This window comes from Chaetura pelagica, unplaced genomic scaffold (assembly GCF_000747805.2).
Source record: "Chaetura pelagica isolate M959 unplaced genomic scaffold, ChaPel_1.0 scaffold28, whole genome shotgun sequence".
Classification (NCBI taxonomy): domain Eukaryota; kingdom Metazoa; phylum Chordata; class Aves; order Apodiformes; family Apodidae; genus Chaetura; species Chaetura pelagica.
In genome coordinates this window covers 626,399-642,256 of record NW_009954303.1, presented here as the reverse complement: position 1 = coordinate 642,256, position 15,858 = coordinate 626,399, and the positions used below count along the sequence as shown (strand labels likewise).

The following is a 15,858-nucleotide window of genomic DNA, read 5'->3' as shown; positions in this document are numbered from 1 at the left end:
GTCTCCATCTACAGCCTCTGCCAGCCCCTGCTGAGCCGCAGCAGCGTCCAGGGCAGGGTGTACAACTTCTTGGAGCGTCCCACGGGATGGAAGTGCTTTGTGTACCACTTCACCGTGTGAGTACTCGCCTCGTTCCCCTCCGGGTCCACCTGTTCCGTCTCAGGGCTGCGGCTACAGCGGCTCGTCCTGTCGAGCTCGGGGCTGGTCCCTGCGGCGTGCTCGTCCCGCTGCCTCCCGTCCCGCCCGGGGCTCGTCCCGCCGCAGCCCCAGCCCCGGAGCTCCCCGGAACCACTCGAAGCTTGAACCTCTTCCCAAACACGGTGGTGTTTTTTTCCACAGGTGTGAAGCGGGAGAAAACAAAAATGTGCACCTCAGGGGAAAGTTTCATCTTCTTTTAAACGGGAATGGGTGTATTTCGGTTCAGGAGCTGGCTGCAGGCAGTGGTCTTTGGAAAGTTACTCTGGGAGTGGAAATTTCTTATTAATTCTGAGCGTGGAAATTAAGTAGGTAACAGTGTTGTCCTTTCATTAGTAATTTTTAAAGCAGTGACTCCTGATTTTTCAGCTCACTGCACAATTTCTGACTGACTCGGTGTGTTCTCGGTGTCGCAGCCCTGTTGGGAGGAGGAAAAGAGTTGATGCTCCTTTTCCTTGCCTCTTGCTGCCCCTTGCTCTAACTCCTTGTCCTATCAGGTGTGCATGCTATTGCAGTTGTTTTTAGAGAGGAAGGAGGACGATGACGTTTGGAGGATGTTAAAGCCACTAAGCTGCAGGCAAGTTGAGGACTTCTCTGGGTAAAATGTTCACTGTGGAGCACAGCATCAACTCTGAGCCACGTGTGGCACGTTTGTGGTGAATAAGGATCTCAACAAGTGCCTCCATGCTAAATGCTTTTTAATAGAGATGTTGTCAAAAGCTTGTGTGACCCTTGAGCAATTTGCATGTTTTGAAGGTAGGTAATAAGGTCAGGCAGAATCATGATGTCTGTTTATTTAATGCCTCTGCACACAGAAATACACTTATTTCAATATCCTTATTACAACAGCTAGAGGTAAAGAGATCTGCACACAGAAATACACTTATTTCAATATCTTTATTACAACAGCTAAAGGTTTTGTGGTCAAAATCCTAATACAGAAGACCGATAAAAATCGGGGTTTATGATCTAATTATTGAATTATGATTTTAAGTCAATCAGGTTTGTAGGATTTTATTCCACATTTGAGGATTCTGGAATTTTTAGGTAGTTGGGTAAGTGGTACCACCTTTGTTTTAGTGGAGGGAAAACAGCTGTCATCTGAATGGATTTAATTGGGAGATGACTGTGTGCAGCTGCTGAGATAATTGTGGGCTCCGTTCTCCTTAGGTTTATGATAATGCTATTAGATGTCAAAACAGTTAATGACCAAAATTATGAAGGATCTAATACTTGTGGTTGAACAACTTGGTAAAACACTTCCAGGAATATGAATTCTTCCCCCCACCTCCCCACCCCGTAAAGGAGTTTTAGGCAGTCATCTTTTAAGATTTCTGACCTTTTTCAGGTATCTCAAATTTTGTATAGAAGGGACAGTAAATTGTGTGCAGTATCTTAACCAATCTTCTCTACACCCTGACAGTGGGCCTAGGAAAAAAAAAAACCTGTTAGGTCCCTTTATGTAAGGGACCTAAGATTCCCGTATGATTTATTTTTTTGTTTGTTTTGTTTTTTCCAAGCATTAGCAGTCTGGATTAATACTGTTCATGCAAGAATTCAGATTTTGTAATGCTACTTTAGGAAAGAGGTTATAATACATACAGGAAGGCATTGCTTGTCTGTCCACCAATACACACCCATGTTGTAAGCTTTAGCCCCAGTGTTTCTCTGCCTTCATTCTTCTGATGAAATGGTGAATGACAATGGCATAAATATTCTCAAGCCTCTTAGTAAGCATTGTACAAATTCCTTAGGATTCTTAAGAGACAGAAGAAGGTACTAACACCCTGCTATGTTTCTTGCAGGGCAATCTGCAAGTACTGTGTGTGTTTTTAGGTAGCCTCGCTTTTTCCACCAGCAGAGGGAATTGAGTCTATGCTGTTCTCAGCCATCCCAACTTCTCTGTATTTCTGTGGTAGATAAGTCTGCTTTTTTTGTGCCTGATAAATGTTTTAGGTTACTGATCTTTGGTCCATACCTCTCTCAACTCCCTTTCTTTCTGAGCTCCCAAAGCAACTTCCAGGAATGCTTTCTTTCTGCTGCACCATGGAATGCTCTCTTGTATTACAGCCCCTGCCAGTCAGATGCTTAGTATGGGTGGATTAATAGTTGCTATGAAGCAGACGTTAGTTACTAAACTCAACTGGTAAGGCAGACAGTTTGTCTGACCCAGAGAAGTTGGTGTGTCTCAGCTTCTGCTCTGACGGAGGCGTGGGACCTGATTTTTGCATGTGGTTTGCTAGCTTTTTGCCAGCACTTGGTCACAAGTGATAAGCTGCAGAGCTATGAAGGACTCAGAGCTATAATACACTTCCCACCCCTGGCATGTGTGTGCTTCTCTCCCTTGGGAGGAAATATATTGGCTATTTTGTTGTCAGCATACGAACAGACATTTTTAGAGTGCTATGCTGGGTTTTACCTTGTGATGTGCAAGGACCCTGATTGTTTCTTCTGCTGAAATGATCTTGAAGAGACTGATGTAATTTATCTGCAATCTTTTTGTGATTCCTTCTTATAGTTACCTCCTGCTTTATTCTGGGGGCTTTCAGCTGCTTGGGTGGTCTTGGTCAATGTCTTAAAGATTGAGAGGGAACAGGAGTGGTATTAAATCGGGGCATAAAGACCAAAGCTCTATAGGAGGTCCTGGCCAAGATCTAGCCCAAAGATGGAAGCAACCAGCACTGAGGGCATCTTCATTTTGGATCTATTGCACTGTTCCACATTGTGCCAAGCGTGTGGCTGTGTTCTTAACTACATGCTGAAATGATTAAATTTAGAAGCAACTCCCGGAATAGAGAATGTAACTTGTTCTGGACCTGTATCTCTGGCTGGTTGTTGAAACACTGTTTATCATGCGATAAGACCTACATCTACTGATTGCCTGTCACACCCTTTTCCTGCTCAGGAGTCTTAGCCAGTGGTATCTAGAATACTAATAGCTAAGAACTAATGCTCAACTGATTTTTCTCAGTTTCATAATGTTTAGAAAAGGGAAGTCAAACACCAAGCTTTAATCCACAGAATCTGTGTTGGTATGTTTCTTTCATATTGATTATTGTATGTTCTGGTGTGCCCCTTATATACCCCTTTATCTAAAGGATGGAATCTGGATATCTTGCACAGTCATATAGGGTTGCTGTACTTGATAAGGAAAATGACTTGTTTACTTCTGAATACTTACTTTCTTTCAAAAGGCATCTAAAATACCTGTTTTCCAAGTTGCAGAATGTCTATTTTTTTCTCTCTTGCTGATGTTTTTAATAATCCAGGATAACTGGATATCACAGTCGCTGATTAAACCAGCTGAATTCTGCACAGGTCTCTTCTGAGATTTGTCTTCATTTGCTCAGACAAAAGAGCAGAAACATCTCAAGTGAGACTTGAATTCAAGAACTGAATTATTGTACCTCATTTATACTAGATTTTTATAGGCGGTGGAAATAGTCTCTATGGTGAGAAGGAATGGGGATTTGGCTATAAATTTACCACTCAAGAAAGCTGCTTTAAAATATTAGCAGAGATGATAACCTTTTATTTCAGCTACCTGACTTGGTTTGATGTTGTATTAAATTTAATTTTCATTCATGTGTTATGGCTGCATGTATGATAATGTCCTGCCAGAACCATCAAACCACCCGTGGCTGTCAGTGGTGAGGAAAAGACTAAGTGCCACTGTTCTCAATGACCTTGAGAGCTAGGGCATCTTATCGCACTTATCATAGTAGTGCACCTTGGGGTAGTGCCTTTGAGAGGTGAAATGTTCTGTGGCCTTACGGAATTGAGTTTTTAAGTTGTGATTGTGAAGAGAAGTAGAAGGACAATAGAAGCTTATATTCTGTCCTCATAGTGGCCTGCTGAAATCCTGGGACTGTTCCAGTGTTGGAGATTACTGAAAGAGTAAGTGAAGTCTTCTGATACTTAAAATTATTTTATATTTAAGTGTGTGAGAGAAGAGCTGCTCACCTTCTTTTAAGTAGTTTAGAGTAAAACATCTTAAAAAGTGTCTGAAGGAAGTTGTGTTGTGAGCTTTCTGGTGATTTCTCTCACTCTCAGTATGGCAAGCAAAGACTTCTGGCAACAAATGCTGCATGTTGACACCCTAAATTCTTTGAAATGTTGGCTGTTACCAGAGGGAGCAATTTGGAAACCGATGGACTATTGGTCTGTTCTGGTATGGCAGTTCTCCTTTGTTGCCATGCAAGATAATCAGCTTCTATCTTATCTTTACCTTAGTGTACCTGGTTCAATTTACTTTGCCTTTGTATAGGTTTGGCTTAATCGGCAATGGTTGTCATTGAGTTTGTTTGAATCCCAAGATGTTTACATAAGTTTGGACTGGCTGATGGTTGAGATTTGAGAGACAGGTCTCTAGAAGCAGGTAAACTCTTAAAGTGTGGCTGCACGTGTACACATGCAAAGATAAGAAGCAAGGGTAGATAGAATATTCCAGTTGCATGTGTATTAGAACTGACAATATTCAATTATTAAAGGCAATACAGTGTTTACGTAATACTGTTTACATACAATACTGTGAGGAAGAAGCATAACTCCAACTAAAAAAAACCATTTTTGTCATGTTTCTAAATGTAGTGCAAACCTACTGGTTCGTACATGGTGCGTAAACTGTTGAGAAGACCCATAGAATAATTAGCTTGCGTGTACTCACACATGACTTTTTCTTCCAGACTAAGTAAACCGAGTGGCAAAAAAAGGAGGCAAAACATACAAAGTACTATGGTTTGGACTTGCACACAAGATTTCTGTGGTTTAAACTTGGATTTACAGATTATTACTTCTATTTTTAAAAGGAGATTTAAATCCTCCAAAATAAGCATGGCTTTTCTAAGTGGAAGGTAAGAAAAAGAATTAGATCACAGTCATGTTCTTTCTGCTGCAGTCAACTGCAAGAAGACCCTGGTTTAGCTTTTTTTGTCTTGTCAAGACTGAGGTAGTTTAGTTGAGGCCAAGTTGGCACCCTCATTTTGGCATGTTTGAGAGAGAGATTATGCTTCTTGTTATGCAGAGGCTGATGTGAACAAATGTTTGTTTTTCTTTCTATATGCCTTTTGTCTGTAAGCTCCTGTTACTGGCAACCAGCATTTAGTATTCATTTGTGTTACTGGAACCTGGAACTCCCATCCCTTCATGCTCAATGTGATTGTAGTAGTATGAATCTGCCACTTTTCATTAAATGTTTTTGAGAGCATAGAGTGTTACGGATGTGCAGTGGCTTATGTAGATCTTTGAGGTCACACATATGCTCAAAGCTGGCAATTAGGAAAAATGAAGTGGAAACAAGGTGAGCTTTTGTTTTTTTATTTTCCCTTTCTGCAGTCTAGCATTTGGATTTGCAGTGGAGTGGACATCTTTACAACCTAGCTCTGTGTATCTAGCAATATGCTTGGTAATACTTTTATCTAAGAAGAAAAGGGACTGGAAAGCCAGCTTTACATATTCTCAAATTTGCTTATTCCATCATCGTAGCTAATCGTACATATAAGACAATGTGTTAATGTTTAGGAGTTGCTGTTGCAGTGTCAGCCCTGTTTGCTCATCAGCCAGATATTGACGTTTTGAGTCTTGGCAGATATTGGATACAGATGAGGTAGAGAAGTGACTTAGAGGTTTATCTGCCCCCTGCTTCCCTGCTGCATGCCAGAGTGTAGCTCCTTACCTACAATATTGCATGAAGGTGTTTCTTTGGGACTTGTGTGATTTAGACAATATTCAGGTTGGCCAATATACAGCTTTCCACTCTTGCATAGTGCAGTGTTTCTCAGTTCGTAACTTGACAGAAGTTTCATTTTTGCTCCAGACTGCTTTGCTGTCCTGTGACTGAGACCAGTCCAAGTCTGTGCCAAGAAGATCTCGGGAGTGACAGTGTAGTTGCAGTGTAGTTGAGGGGTCCCAGTTTTTATCTTCCAGTGGGACAGTAAAAGTTATTAGTATCTGCATTTCTTATCCTGATAACTGCATAGTTGGCTAAAAATGGAAAAAAAAAATATTATCCAAGTTTACTTAGTAATTGACTGTCATCAGAAAGAAATGCAGTATTGGAAGCCAGATGTTCTCAATGTCAGCCACTGATAGTTAATGCCTGGAAGTCGCTTTGACTAAACTACCATCTTTGCATTGCTTTTAACGTTTAATGATTGCTGCATGGAAGTAATCATGGAAACGTTTCGATTGTTAAAGAGGAAGGAAGGTGAAAAGCTGGATATCTTTCAATTAAAAATGCATTTTGAAGGCACACTGAATCTCTATCAATCATTACATAAGTTTAATTTCTATTCTGAAATGCATATCATGATATGGCTGGCTACTTGAAAATTATGATCTTGACCTGTGGGCTGCAGTCACAGAAGCTGTGTGAGGGAAAGGAGTTCTGTGGGGACAAAAAAAAGACTTTGTAATTGTACTGATGTTTAGGGTTTTGAGTAACTGATGGAAGCAGAAGACTGTAAACTTCTGAACTCTAATGTTCAGTGGAGAGTGGTTGTGTATGGTGGAGAAACAACTTGGTGGAATATGCACAGAAGTTAAAAATTTATTAAATTTGGGCAGGCTTTTCTGGGAGTAGGCTTGTTCTCTTTTCCTATCATCCTTCCACTATAAAATTTCAAGTCCTTCTTTGGTGTTTACTTTCCTCCAGGAAAAGAATTATTCTACCTTGAAAAGTTGCACATGAATGATCTTAAGAAATCCAGTAAGTGCAGTATTCACATTTCTGTATATCTGTCAAATGGTTGGTTGGGCAATTCTGGCACATTTCCTTGTCCTGGCTCTTCAAGTGCCAGGAAAAAAAAGTGCAAGTCTGTGTAGATGGGCCTCTTTCAAAACCTTCAGTGCAGCTGAATCAAGGCTAGAGTTGATATTCAATTGCAGTGAACTAATTAGGCTGGGCTCCAAATGCCTGAGTACTGGATGTATTACAAACAACAGTGCCCACATATGCTGTAGGGAACTATGCACAGGCACAGTGCTTTGCTGACTTTAAACTTGGCAGTACCTCATTAATTTTGTGTGTTAATAGATTGTTTAATGTGTATTAGTGACTAAACATAAAAGCTGTGAACACTCGTTCATTCAGTTCCAGATGGAAAACAGTGTCTTGTTGGGGGCAAGGTGTTTTTTGCCTACTGCCAAGAGGTCCAACAGTCCAAATGCATTGGAAAGATTCCAGTTGCAAATAAGCCTGGTGGGTAGGCTAAGTTACAGAAGGATGTGTAGATTAGTGAGCTTTTAGGTAAGGTACTGGCTCTTCTCATGCTTCATCTGGCATAATGGTCAGTGAGAACCATTATAACGCTAGTAATGATAATGAGGGAGCACATGTATTTGCAAGCTTCCACTATGGTAGTAGCTACAATATTTTACCTCCTGCCAGTAAGATAAATATGTATGTGTATATATTTATATTTAATAACAAAGGGAGTGTTCAATGCTTTAGTAGTAAGATGTAACATTAATTTTACTCTAGTTTTTAGGTGGTGGTTTTTTTTTAATAGAAAATTCTAAACCTGCTGTAAATCTCAAGTAGTTTTCTTTGACCACGAGGTCAAGCTTATGTGGAACACTGAGGAGGTGCTTGGTGTGAACTTTTCCCTTTTCTGGCGTGATCAGTTTTTGAAGACACATGGATGTTCCTCTTCCTCTTTTGCCCACTTCATGGGGAAAGTAACAGCTGTTTTATGTGCTCAAGGAGCTGTAAGAAATTGAAAAAGTACAAAGCAGGGCTTGGATAAGTGTGTAAGTATAGTGCAAGGGCTTAGTTTGGTTTTTTTAAAGTACTGTCCCATATTTCTTAAGTGCTTTCTTCCTTAATGTCCACACTTTACAACAGAAAACTTAGGACCTGGAAAAATTACAATAGGCACAAAGGGAAAGCAATTATTTCTTAAACCTTAGGGTAACCACTATGACAAAAGGAAATTTTTACTCTCAAGTGCTTTAGTGTCAGAACTGCCAGTGGTATGTGTGTTAATGAACGCAAATTTTCTCAAAACTGACTGAATAATTTTGGAGTTTAAGAGGAGAAATTGCTTGTGTGTGGACCCTCATGCAAGGCATAAACTGAGCTCTAAGCTGCAGCTTTTGAAGTTCATTCTTTTGAAAGCTATAAACTAATCAAAATAGGAAATTATACTGCAAGTCATTAGGTGGCCTTTAGCTTTTCCTATCAATGTTTCATGAATAGGTCTATTTAGTTTTCCTCATATGTTCTTCACAATCAGTGTCATGTTTTAGTATTTTATGAAAAATGTTAACCAAAGCCAAAACAGACCTAGCATAGGGTTTCTGCATCCTTTCCATTTTCTTCTGCTTCTGGAAATACTGATCCTGATGTTTGAATTTCATATTCAGTTTTTCAATAGGAACATTATTCTCACACATCTTTACCTAATGTCGATGGACTTATTATATATCATTTGATAATACAATTTTGTCATATTTGTAATAGAAAACTGGAAGGTTTTACTCCCAAGTATAAAGTTCCTTTTCTTTTGTGTGCATTTTTCTGCTGGGGATCTTGTAAAAGCAAGTGCTTTTTTATGTAACTTCACTAGTGCTAACTTCAGATGAGATATGTACTGTTCTTAGTGAACTAAGGTATTGGAATAGTATCAAATACTTATCTTTGTTTATCCTAACAAGTCATGCTGTTGTTTATCATCTGTTAGCTTTACTCTGACGCATAATGAAAATCGTACATAGAGGATACATCTACTTTTACAATAATAATAATAATTCTCTTTTGTTTCTGCAAGAAAGATCAACATGTTTAACTTCACTATATGAATAGGTACTTGCTTTCCAGTGAGAGTATCTACTAAAGACAGAAGCTTTTATACACATCTTCAAAATTACAACTAAAATTACCTGTCAGTAATTTTTCACAGGATGTGTAAGCACTCAACATTTTTACTCAAAATAAGGTGGTTTTGTTTTTTTTCTGAAAGACTGAGCCTCTTGTGGTGTTAATTGTGTATGAACTTTTACTTTGTACACATGGCTGTTGTCTGTAGTAAATCTGTTAAATTATGTAACTGGTATACTCAGGTTTTTCACTATCTCACCAGTAGTTTCACTGTAGATTTCTGAAAATTAATGGTGTCCTCTCTCTGTCCTTTTCTACTTGCCTGTGTTCTAAACTGGAAAAGAACACAGGCTTGTCCCCTCTAGACCAGAAAGTGGTCATGCTGTTTGCAATAAGCTGCTCACTGTCATGCAGCAGTCTTGAACTGGCACAAGGAGATTGTTCTAGCTTGGGTATCTATGACTTCAGTGCTCAGAAGTCGCTAGTCTCTTCTACAAATGTAATCTGTGAAGTCTTGGGGATATATTTAACTGCTTTAAACTTGTAAAAATTTTTAATTTTTTAACAAGGTTAATATTACATAGTTTTGTATGGTTTGGATAGGGTAGAAAATTGGGTTGCAGTTTGGGAACAGAATGTAAATCATCAGCTGTCAGGTTGCTTCCCTGGATCCTCTCCGAAGGCACTAGGTTTAATAGCAGAAGCATGGCACTGGAGGCAAAGGTTACAGAACCCTTGCTCAATGCTAGTACAACAAAGGCTCCACTCCATAGTAAAAGTAACTTCCTTCTGCGAAGTAAGGATATGTTTGTTTCTGCAGCAGCTATCCCCTTCTCAGCAAAACTGTTTGTCAGCTGAAAATGGCCTGGAATTAGCTGGACTCTTCTTTTTCACAATAACCCTTGAGGGCACCACAGTCCAACTAAGATCTGGAGGTGCCTCATCTCCTGTAAGGATGTTGACAAGTAGAGCAAAGGAGAATGGATGCAGGAAATAGTTGCCTGCTGTGCTAATCTCATGCTAAATGCCTCTGCCCAATTATCTGTGTAGGGCAATGAAGATAGTCGACAGAGACAAGAGGAAAGATCTGCCATCCTGTGGCTTCAAAAAAGAGAACGCCCTGTGCTGATTGTGTTAAGAATCAGCGGTGTTTTTATTCTGTAGAACAGAGGCTTTATCTGTCCTTTACAAACTTTTGCAAATAGTGCTGATTTTTTTAAAAAATATACTTCCTATGTAGATCTAGTTGAGATTATTTGATTTGTTTGTTATTCACTCCTGTCTTTAGAAGACACTGAAATGTAGTAAAACCTGACAGTAAATAAATGTGTATTGCTTTATCCATAGTGTGAGTAAACTTCGTGTAGTTGTATGCTGTTACCTTATCCCTGACCTAGAAAGTATTGATAATGGATTATCTGAGCACTTCACCCAAAATAAGCCTGCTCACTTGATGTTTTCTATTTCAGCACATCATCCAGCATCTTGCTGCTGAACACTCTGAGCAACCTGTGTCAACAGTATATAAAATATGACAGAGACATCTGGTTTTGTCTTACATGGTCATAGTAGTTGGATGCCTTTGTAGTTCTATTAATTCAAGAGAGCTCTTAATAACTATTATTGTTGTTATGTCATCTTATTTGGACAACTTTGTATTTGAACCATAAAAATGAGAAAAATGCTAAAATAATGTTGAGGCAGAAAACAAGGCCTTTGGATTCTGCAGGTTTTGCAGCAAATGCAAGGCTGTAGCAGTGCTGTGTTAATGCTAGTCCTTCTTGGGCATGTGAATTGCTTCTTGCATTCTTATTGTCAAACACTGAGATTATTCCTCAACTCTGCAACGGTTTTTTTGTGTGGCTTTAATATAAAACATGACGCATTCTTCAAGTCTCACTGTAAAGTTTTGAGCAGACTGTGTGAAGATGTGATGTACTATGAGAAAAGCATAATCTCTAGAAATTTTCAGTGTATAGTATCTAAAAGAGAATAGGGACACTAGCTTGTATCTCTTCTATAAAGTAGCATAGATAACATTCAAGCATGTTTTTATACTAACTTTTAGCCTCTGCTGATGTGGTGTTCTTTTTCTGAGGAAAGTTTTATATCAAACACTTTTCAAACAAGCAGTATGCACTTTAGGAAGCCTGCATATGGTCTATGTTGGTCATTATTGAAATAATGTATGCAAAGTACCATGTGATTATTGTCTTGAGGGATTCTGCTGGAAACTGCCTAGCAGGTAATCGAGCTATTACTTAGCACTTGAAGGAAATTAGTCTGTTAGTTTATACAACGTATTTTAGCAGTCAGCATAGATTTGTCAAAACCAATAACCTGTTAATTTAGTTTCAGACTGTGATGGAGTAAAAGCATTTGTTTTTAAACATACTTTGAATTTCTTCTGTCTCACTGTATGGATAGTGGAGCAACGAACTGCCTTGCCTGCAAAGGCTGTAGAATCGCCTTGCTGGAAGGCACTGACAAACAAGAAAAAACATTTATCAATGTTCATTTAGGTGTGATTGATCCTGCTGTGGGACGGGTATCCAGGATTCTGCATGTACACTGTGAAAGGCATATATGCTGATCATGGGAGCTGGGCCAGTTCTTAACCTTGCAGCACTTGAGTTGTCCTGCATTTGGCATGTGTGTGTAAGGTGGAGGGGCTGGTGCTCTCTCTGTGTCCAGCCTTTCTGTTTCTGCAGGTAGTCTGGCCTTTGTGCTACCTGAAATGGCCAAATTTCTTTACCTCTGGGGGATTTAGCTGCCTGGATACACAGGATATGTGCTCTTTAGGTGCTTTCTCTGTTAGTACTTCCAATACACTTGCAGAAAGATGGAATAAATTTTTAAAACTTCAATATGTGGCTACTGTGGTAACAGGAACTACTCTTTTCCAAGAGAAGCTGTTGAAACTGGTGAAGATCTTTGGGATGAAATATTGTAGATTGTTACTTGAGTCCACCATATCTGAATTATATTACAGGCTGATTTAACAGTGAGCAGGTGATGGAAATCTAGTGGATTGTAGTGGGTGGGTTGTTGGTTATTCTCATGTAGCTAAGAGAAGTGACAGTTGTATCAGGGTTTCAAAGGAACTGTCTCTTTCTGTTAACTCTCTTGTCATCAGAATCCTTAGCAGTGACAACATTGTTGCTGAAGCAAGTACCTTGCACATTTTGGGTACTTTGTGAGAAATGGATCTATACCTTGGTCTCACTATAGGGGAATTTTTGAGAGCATCTTGATTGTTATTTTTTTGCCACGTGGTAGCATCCATGAAGTTGGGTCTGCATTGTTCTCTCCTATTTTGGTTTTTCACCTCAAAATAATTTCCCAGCTTTTCAATAATAGGCTAGTTTATTATCCTCGATAGCAAGTATCAGATGCTAAGATCTTGGACAGAATTATCAGAAATAAATTGCTTAATTTCTGTAATTCTCTGGAGTGCTAATATATACATATATAAGTTTAATTTGTGTTACTCCCACTCCTTTTCTGGTACTCCTTTTTGTAGGAGAGATGCTCACAACTGAGCATGCTGTTGAATAGATTCTCCTGTATCTCAGGGTCGATGGGTTTTGTTGCAAGAACTTTCTAATTTCAGCATGAAAGGAGGTGTCAGCCCATCTAGGACTTAACAGAGCTGGATGATCTCATCCAGAAGTGAGGGGTGATAGCTGTGCCCTTGAAAATGCATATGAAGGGCATTCTGTGTCTCTCAGCATTTGAGTATCATTTTACCAGCAGATTATGTTATGAGCAATACTTTTGTATCCTGATGCCATGTGACTATTTTTATGAGGCTCTTTTAGTCGTCCGTTAGTCCTTGAGCTATCTCTAAGGTATTAACAGTAGCCATTGTGTCCCTGAAATTCAACTAGTTAGTGGGATCATCAGCAGGGCAGGTTACCCAACATCTGGAGTTGTGTTGTAATAGGTGAACTAGTGACAAAATTGTCCTGTCTCCTCAGTCACTAGGGTTAATTGACAGTGAGCATTGACTTGCTGGTGGCCCATTCATGACCAGCTCAGATATATCAATGTGCAGGAGTTGCTTTAACCAGGTGCTGCGTGGTTGCCATAGATACATGGTGGAAAGCACTTGTATGATGATCCATAGCAGATAAACTCAGGCCTTCTCATTAATCCTCAAGGTCATTTGTCTGAAGCTGAAAGAGGCTGGAGAGGAGGCTCTGAGTTAATGCAGTATAAGATCTTTCACAAGCTTGCAGAAATGAAGTATCCTTCTGTTGTCAAAATTCACCAGACTTCAGCATCAACATACCTCATTACCTTAATGTCTCCTTTTTTTGTGACATGTCAAACAGTGACTTGGAGCAGTGTCCATATCTTTATCAAGTTCTGAACTGTTGCACTGATGATTAGCTTGTGTGGTACTTTACTGAGCAGTTCTGCTGTTATTGTTGGTCTGAAGAACTCTTGAGTTTTGCCTACAACTGGGGCTCAGTATGTAGGAGTTGCCAGTTGAAAGCTTTTATGAAGAACCATATCTAACAACGGGTAATGCTGTTATCTACTGTCAGCTGAAGGCTTCAGAGATGCTGAAATTCCATTGAGACCACTTTCTTTCTCACTTTCCTACATGAATATGTTTGCACTGAATTCTGTAGTTGATAGGGAGTTGAAAGGAAAGATAAACCTTTCATCAGATATACTTGTGTCCTGGGTAGAGGAACACCACGTTGGCTCACTTCCCAAATATGTCAAAGCTACAATGTTACTTAGCTTGTGGTGGGGTGCCTGAATATTCTTGTGCCAAGGACTTCAGAGCTAGATGCAGTACTCCAGGTGGGGTCTCACCAGAGCAGAGTACAGAGGGAGAATAAATTGCCTTGATCTGCTGGTTATGCTTCTTTTGATACAGCCCAGGATATGGTTGGCTTTCTGAGCTGTGAGCACACACAGCTGGCTTATGTCCAGCCTTTCATCGACCAGTGCTCCCAAGTCCTTCTCATGGCTGCTTTCAATCCCCTTGTCCCTCAGTCTGTATTAATACTGAGGACTGCCCCAACCCAGGTAGAGAACTTTGCACTTGGCCTTGTTCAACTTAATGAAGTTCACATGGGCCCACTTCTTGAGCTTATCCATGTCCCTCTTAATGGGATCCATCCCATCCTTCAGGCATGTCAGTCACTGCTCAGCTTAGTATCATCTGCAAACTTGCTGATGGTGCACTTGATCCCACTATCTGTGGCACTGATGAAGGTATTAAACACAACTAGTCCTAGTATGGAACCCTGAGAGACACCACTTGTCACCAAACTCCGTATGGACATGGAGCAGTTGATCACTATTCTCTGTATGCAACTATCCAACCAATTCCTTATCCACTGGGCAGCCAGCCCATCAAAGCCATATCTCTCTAATTTAGAGAGAAAGATGTGGGGAACCATGTCTAAGGCCTTACAGAAGTCCAGATAGATGATATCCATAGCTCTTCCCTTGACCTCTGATGTTGTCGCTCTATCATAGAAATCAACCAGGTTGGTCAGGCAGGAATTACCCTTGGTGAAACCACCCTGGTTGTTTTGAATCACCTCTCTGTTCTCCATGTGTCTCAGCATAGCTTCTATGGAGGATCATGTTCCATGATCTTCCAGCTCTCTTCTCTTTCTTTGTCCCTGAGGGCAGCTTTCCAGGGCATCCTATTGATTAACTTCTTTAAGAGTTGGATATTTGCTTTCCTAATGTTCAGAGTATTGACTTTACCCTTTGCCTGACCCCTATCCCTTAGGACTGCAAATTCTGTCAGTGCATGGTCAGTGCAGCCCAGCCTGCCTCCAATCTTGACATCCCTAATTAACTCACTTGCGCTGGTGACCACCAGGTCCAGTATTGCATCGCCTCTGGTTGGGTTGTCTGTTACCTGGTTAAGAGGTTATCCTCAGTACGCTCCAGGAGTCTCCTGGATTGCCTACAGCTACTGTTCTAGCAGATATTGGGGTGGTTGAAGTCCTCCAGCAGGATGAGAGCCTGCAGGCATGATGCATTCTGTAGCTGGAGGAAGAAGACCTTGTTCTCCTCCCCACACCAAAACCTGATAGATGTTTTTAACTAGTGTTTGCCTATGCAGAATTGATAATTTTCTCAAAGAAAATTTAGGGATACAAAGGCAAAAATACCATCCAGATAATAAAAGAAAAAGAAGCCTGTTGCCACAGCTGAATCAAGAAACAATGTTTTGGGGTTTTTTTTGTTCTGGTTCTTTGTCAGGTAAACCTCTGATTTGCAATAAGCTATGTAATGCTCCAGGTTGAGTGTTTATATGTGTACACAACTCTCTGAGTGTTACCAAGCACTTTGCAAGAATCATTATAATGGCAATTGAGGCCATCTTTCTGTCTTTTTCTACAAATGGGGACATTAACTTAAACTCAAGTTTTACCCTGTTTGGTGGTAGTTCAACTGATCTTAAGTATTTAAACTATTATTTAGTAATGCTTCCTGTTTTTATCTATTCTATCTCATCTGTTAAAAAGGATATTTTTGAAACATGAGCTTCTCCTTTCAACTGCCATCTGTTTAAAGGGAAAAAAAAGATCAATACAGCTTTATTTAAAATTGTTTACTTAATGATCCAAAACTCAGTAATAGGGAGTTTAATCCGAAAGTCTTGCAATGTTAGGAAAATGACAACCAAGTTGCATCTTTGGTTTCCTCAGCCCGTCAGAACAAATGCAACCTGATGATGTTTCCAACTGGTTGCTAAAATGAAATGCTGTGTGTTCTTTGGAATTGCAGTCGCGCTCTTTGCTTGTTAATCAGAATTCTTGTCATTGTCTCTTTTTATATGGTGCCTCATTTTGCCTGCTCCT

The 15,858-nt window shown here is 39.9% G+C and overlaps 1 protein-coding gene across 1 annotated transcript in view; it reads left to right on the top strand.

Annotated features, from left to right (window-relative positions):
* Positions 1 to 3: 3 nt before the first annotated feature.
* The window catches only part of KCNQ1 (potassium voltage-gated channel, KQT-like subfamily, member 1), a gene marked incomplete at its 5' end in the record, with an annotated part of 371,679 nt that continues 355,824 nt past the window's right edge, over positions 4 to 15,858 (top strand). The window contains one exon of the mRNA XM_010003898.1: positions 4 to 116. Within this exon, the coding sequence (XP_010002200.1) occupies positions 4 to 116 (113 nt within the window). The remainder of the gene's footprint in view (positions 117 to 15,858) is intronic.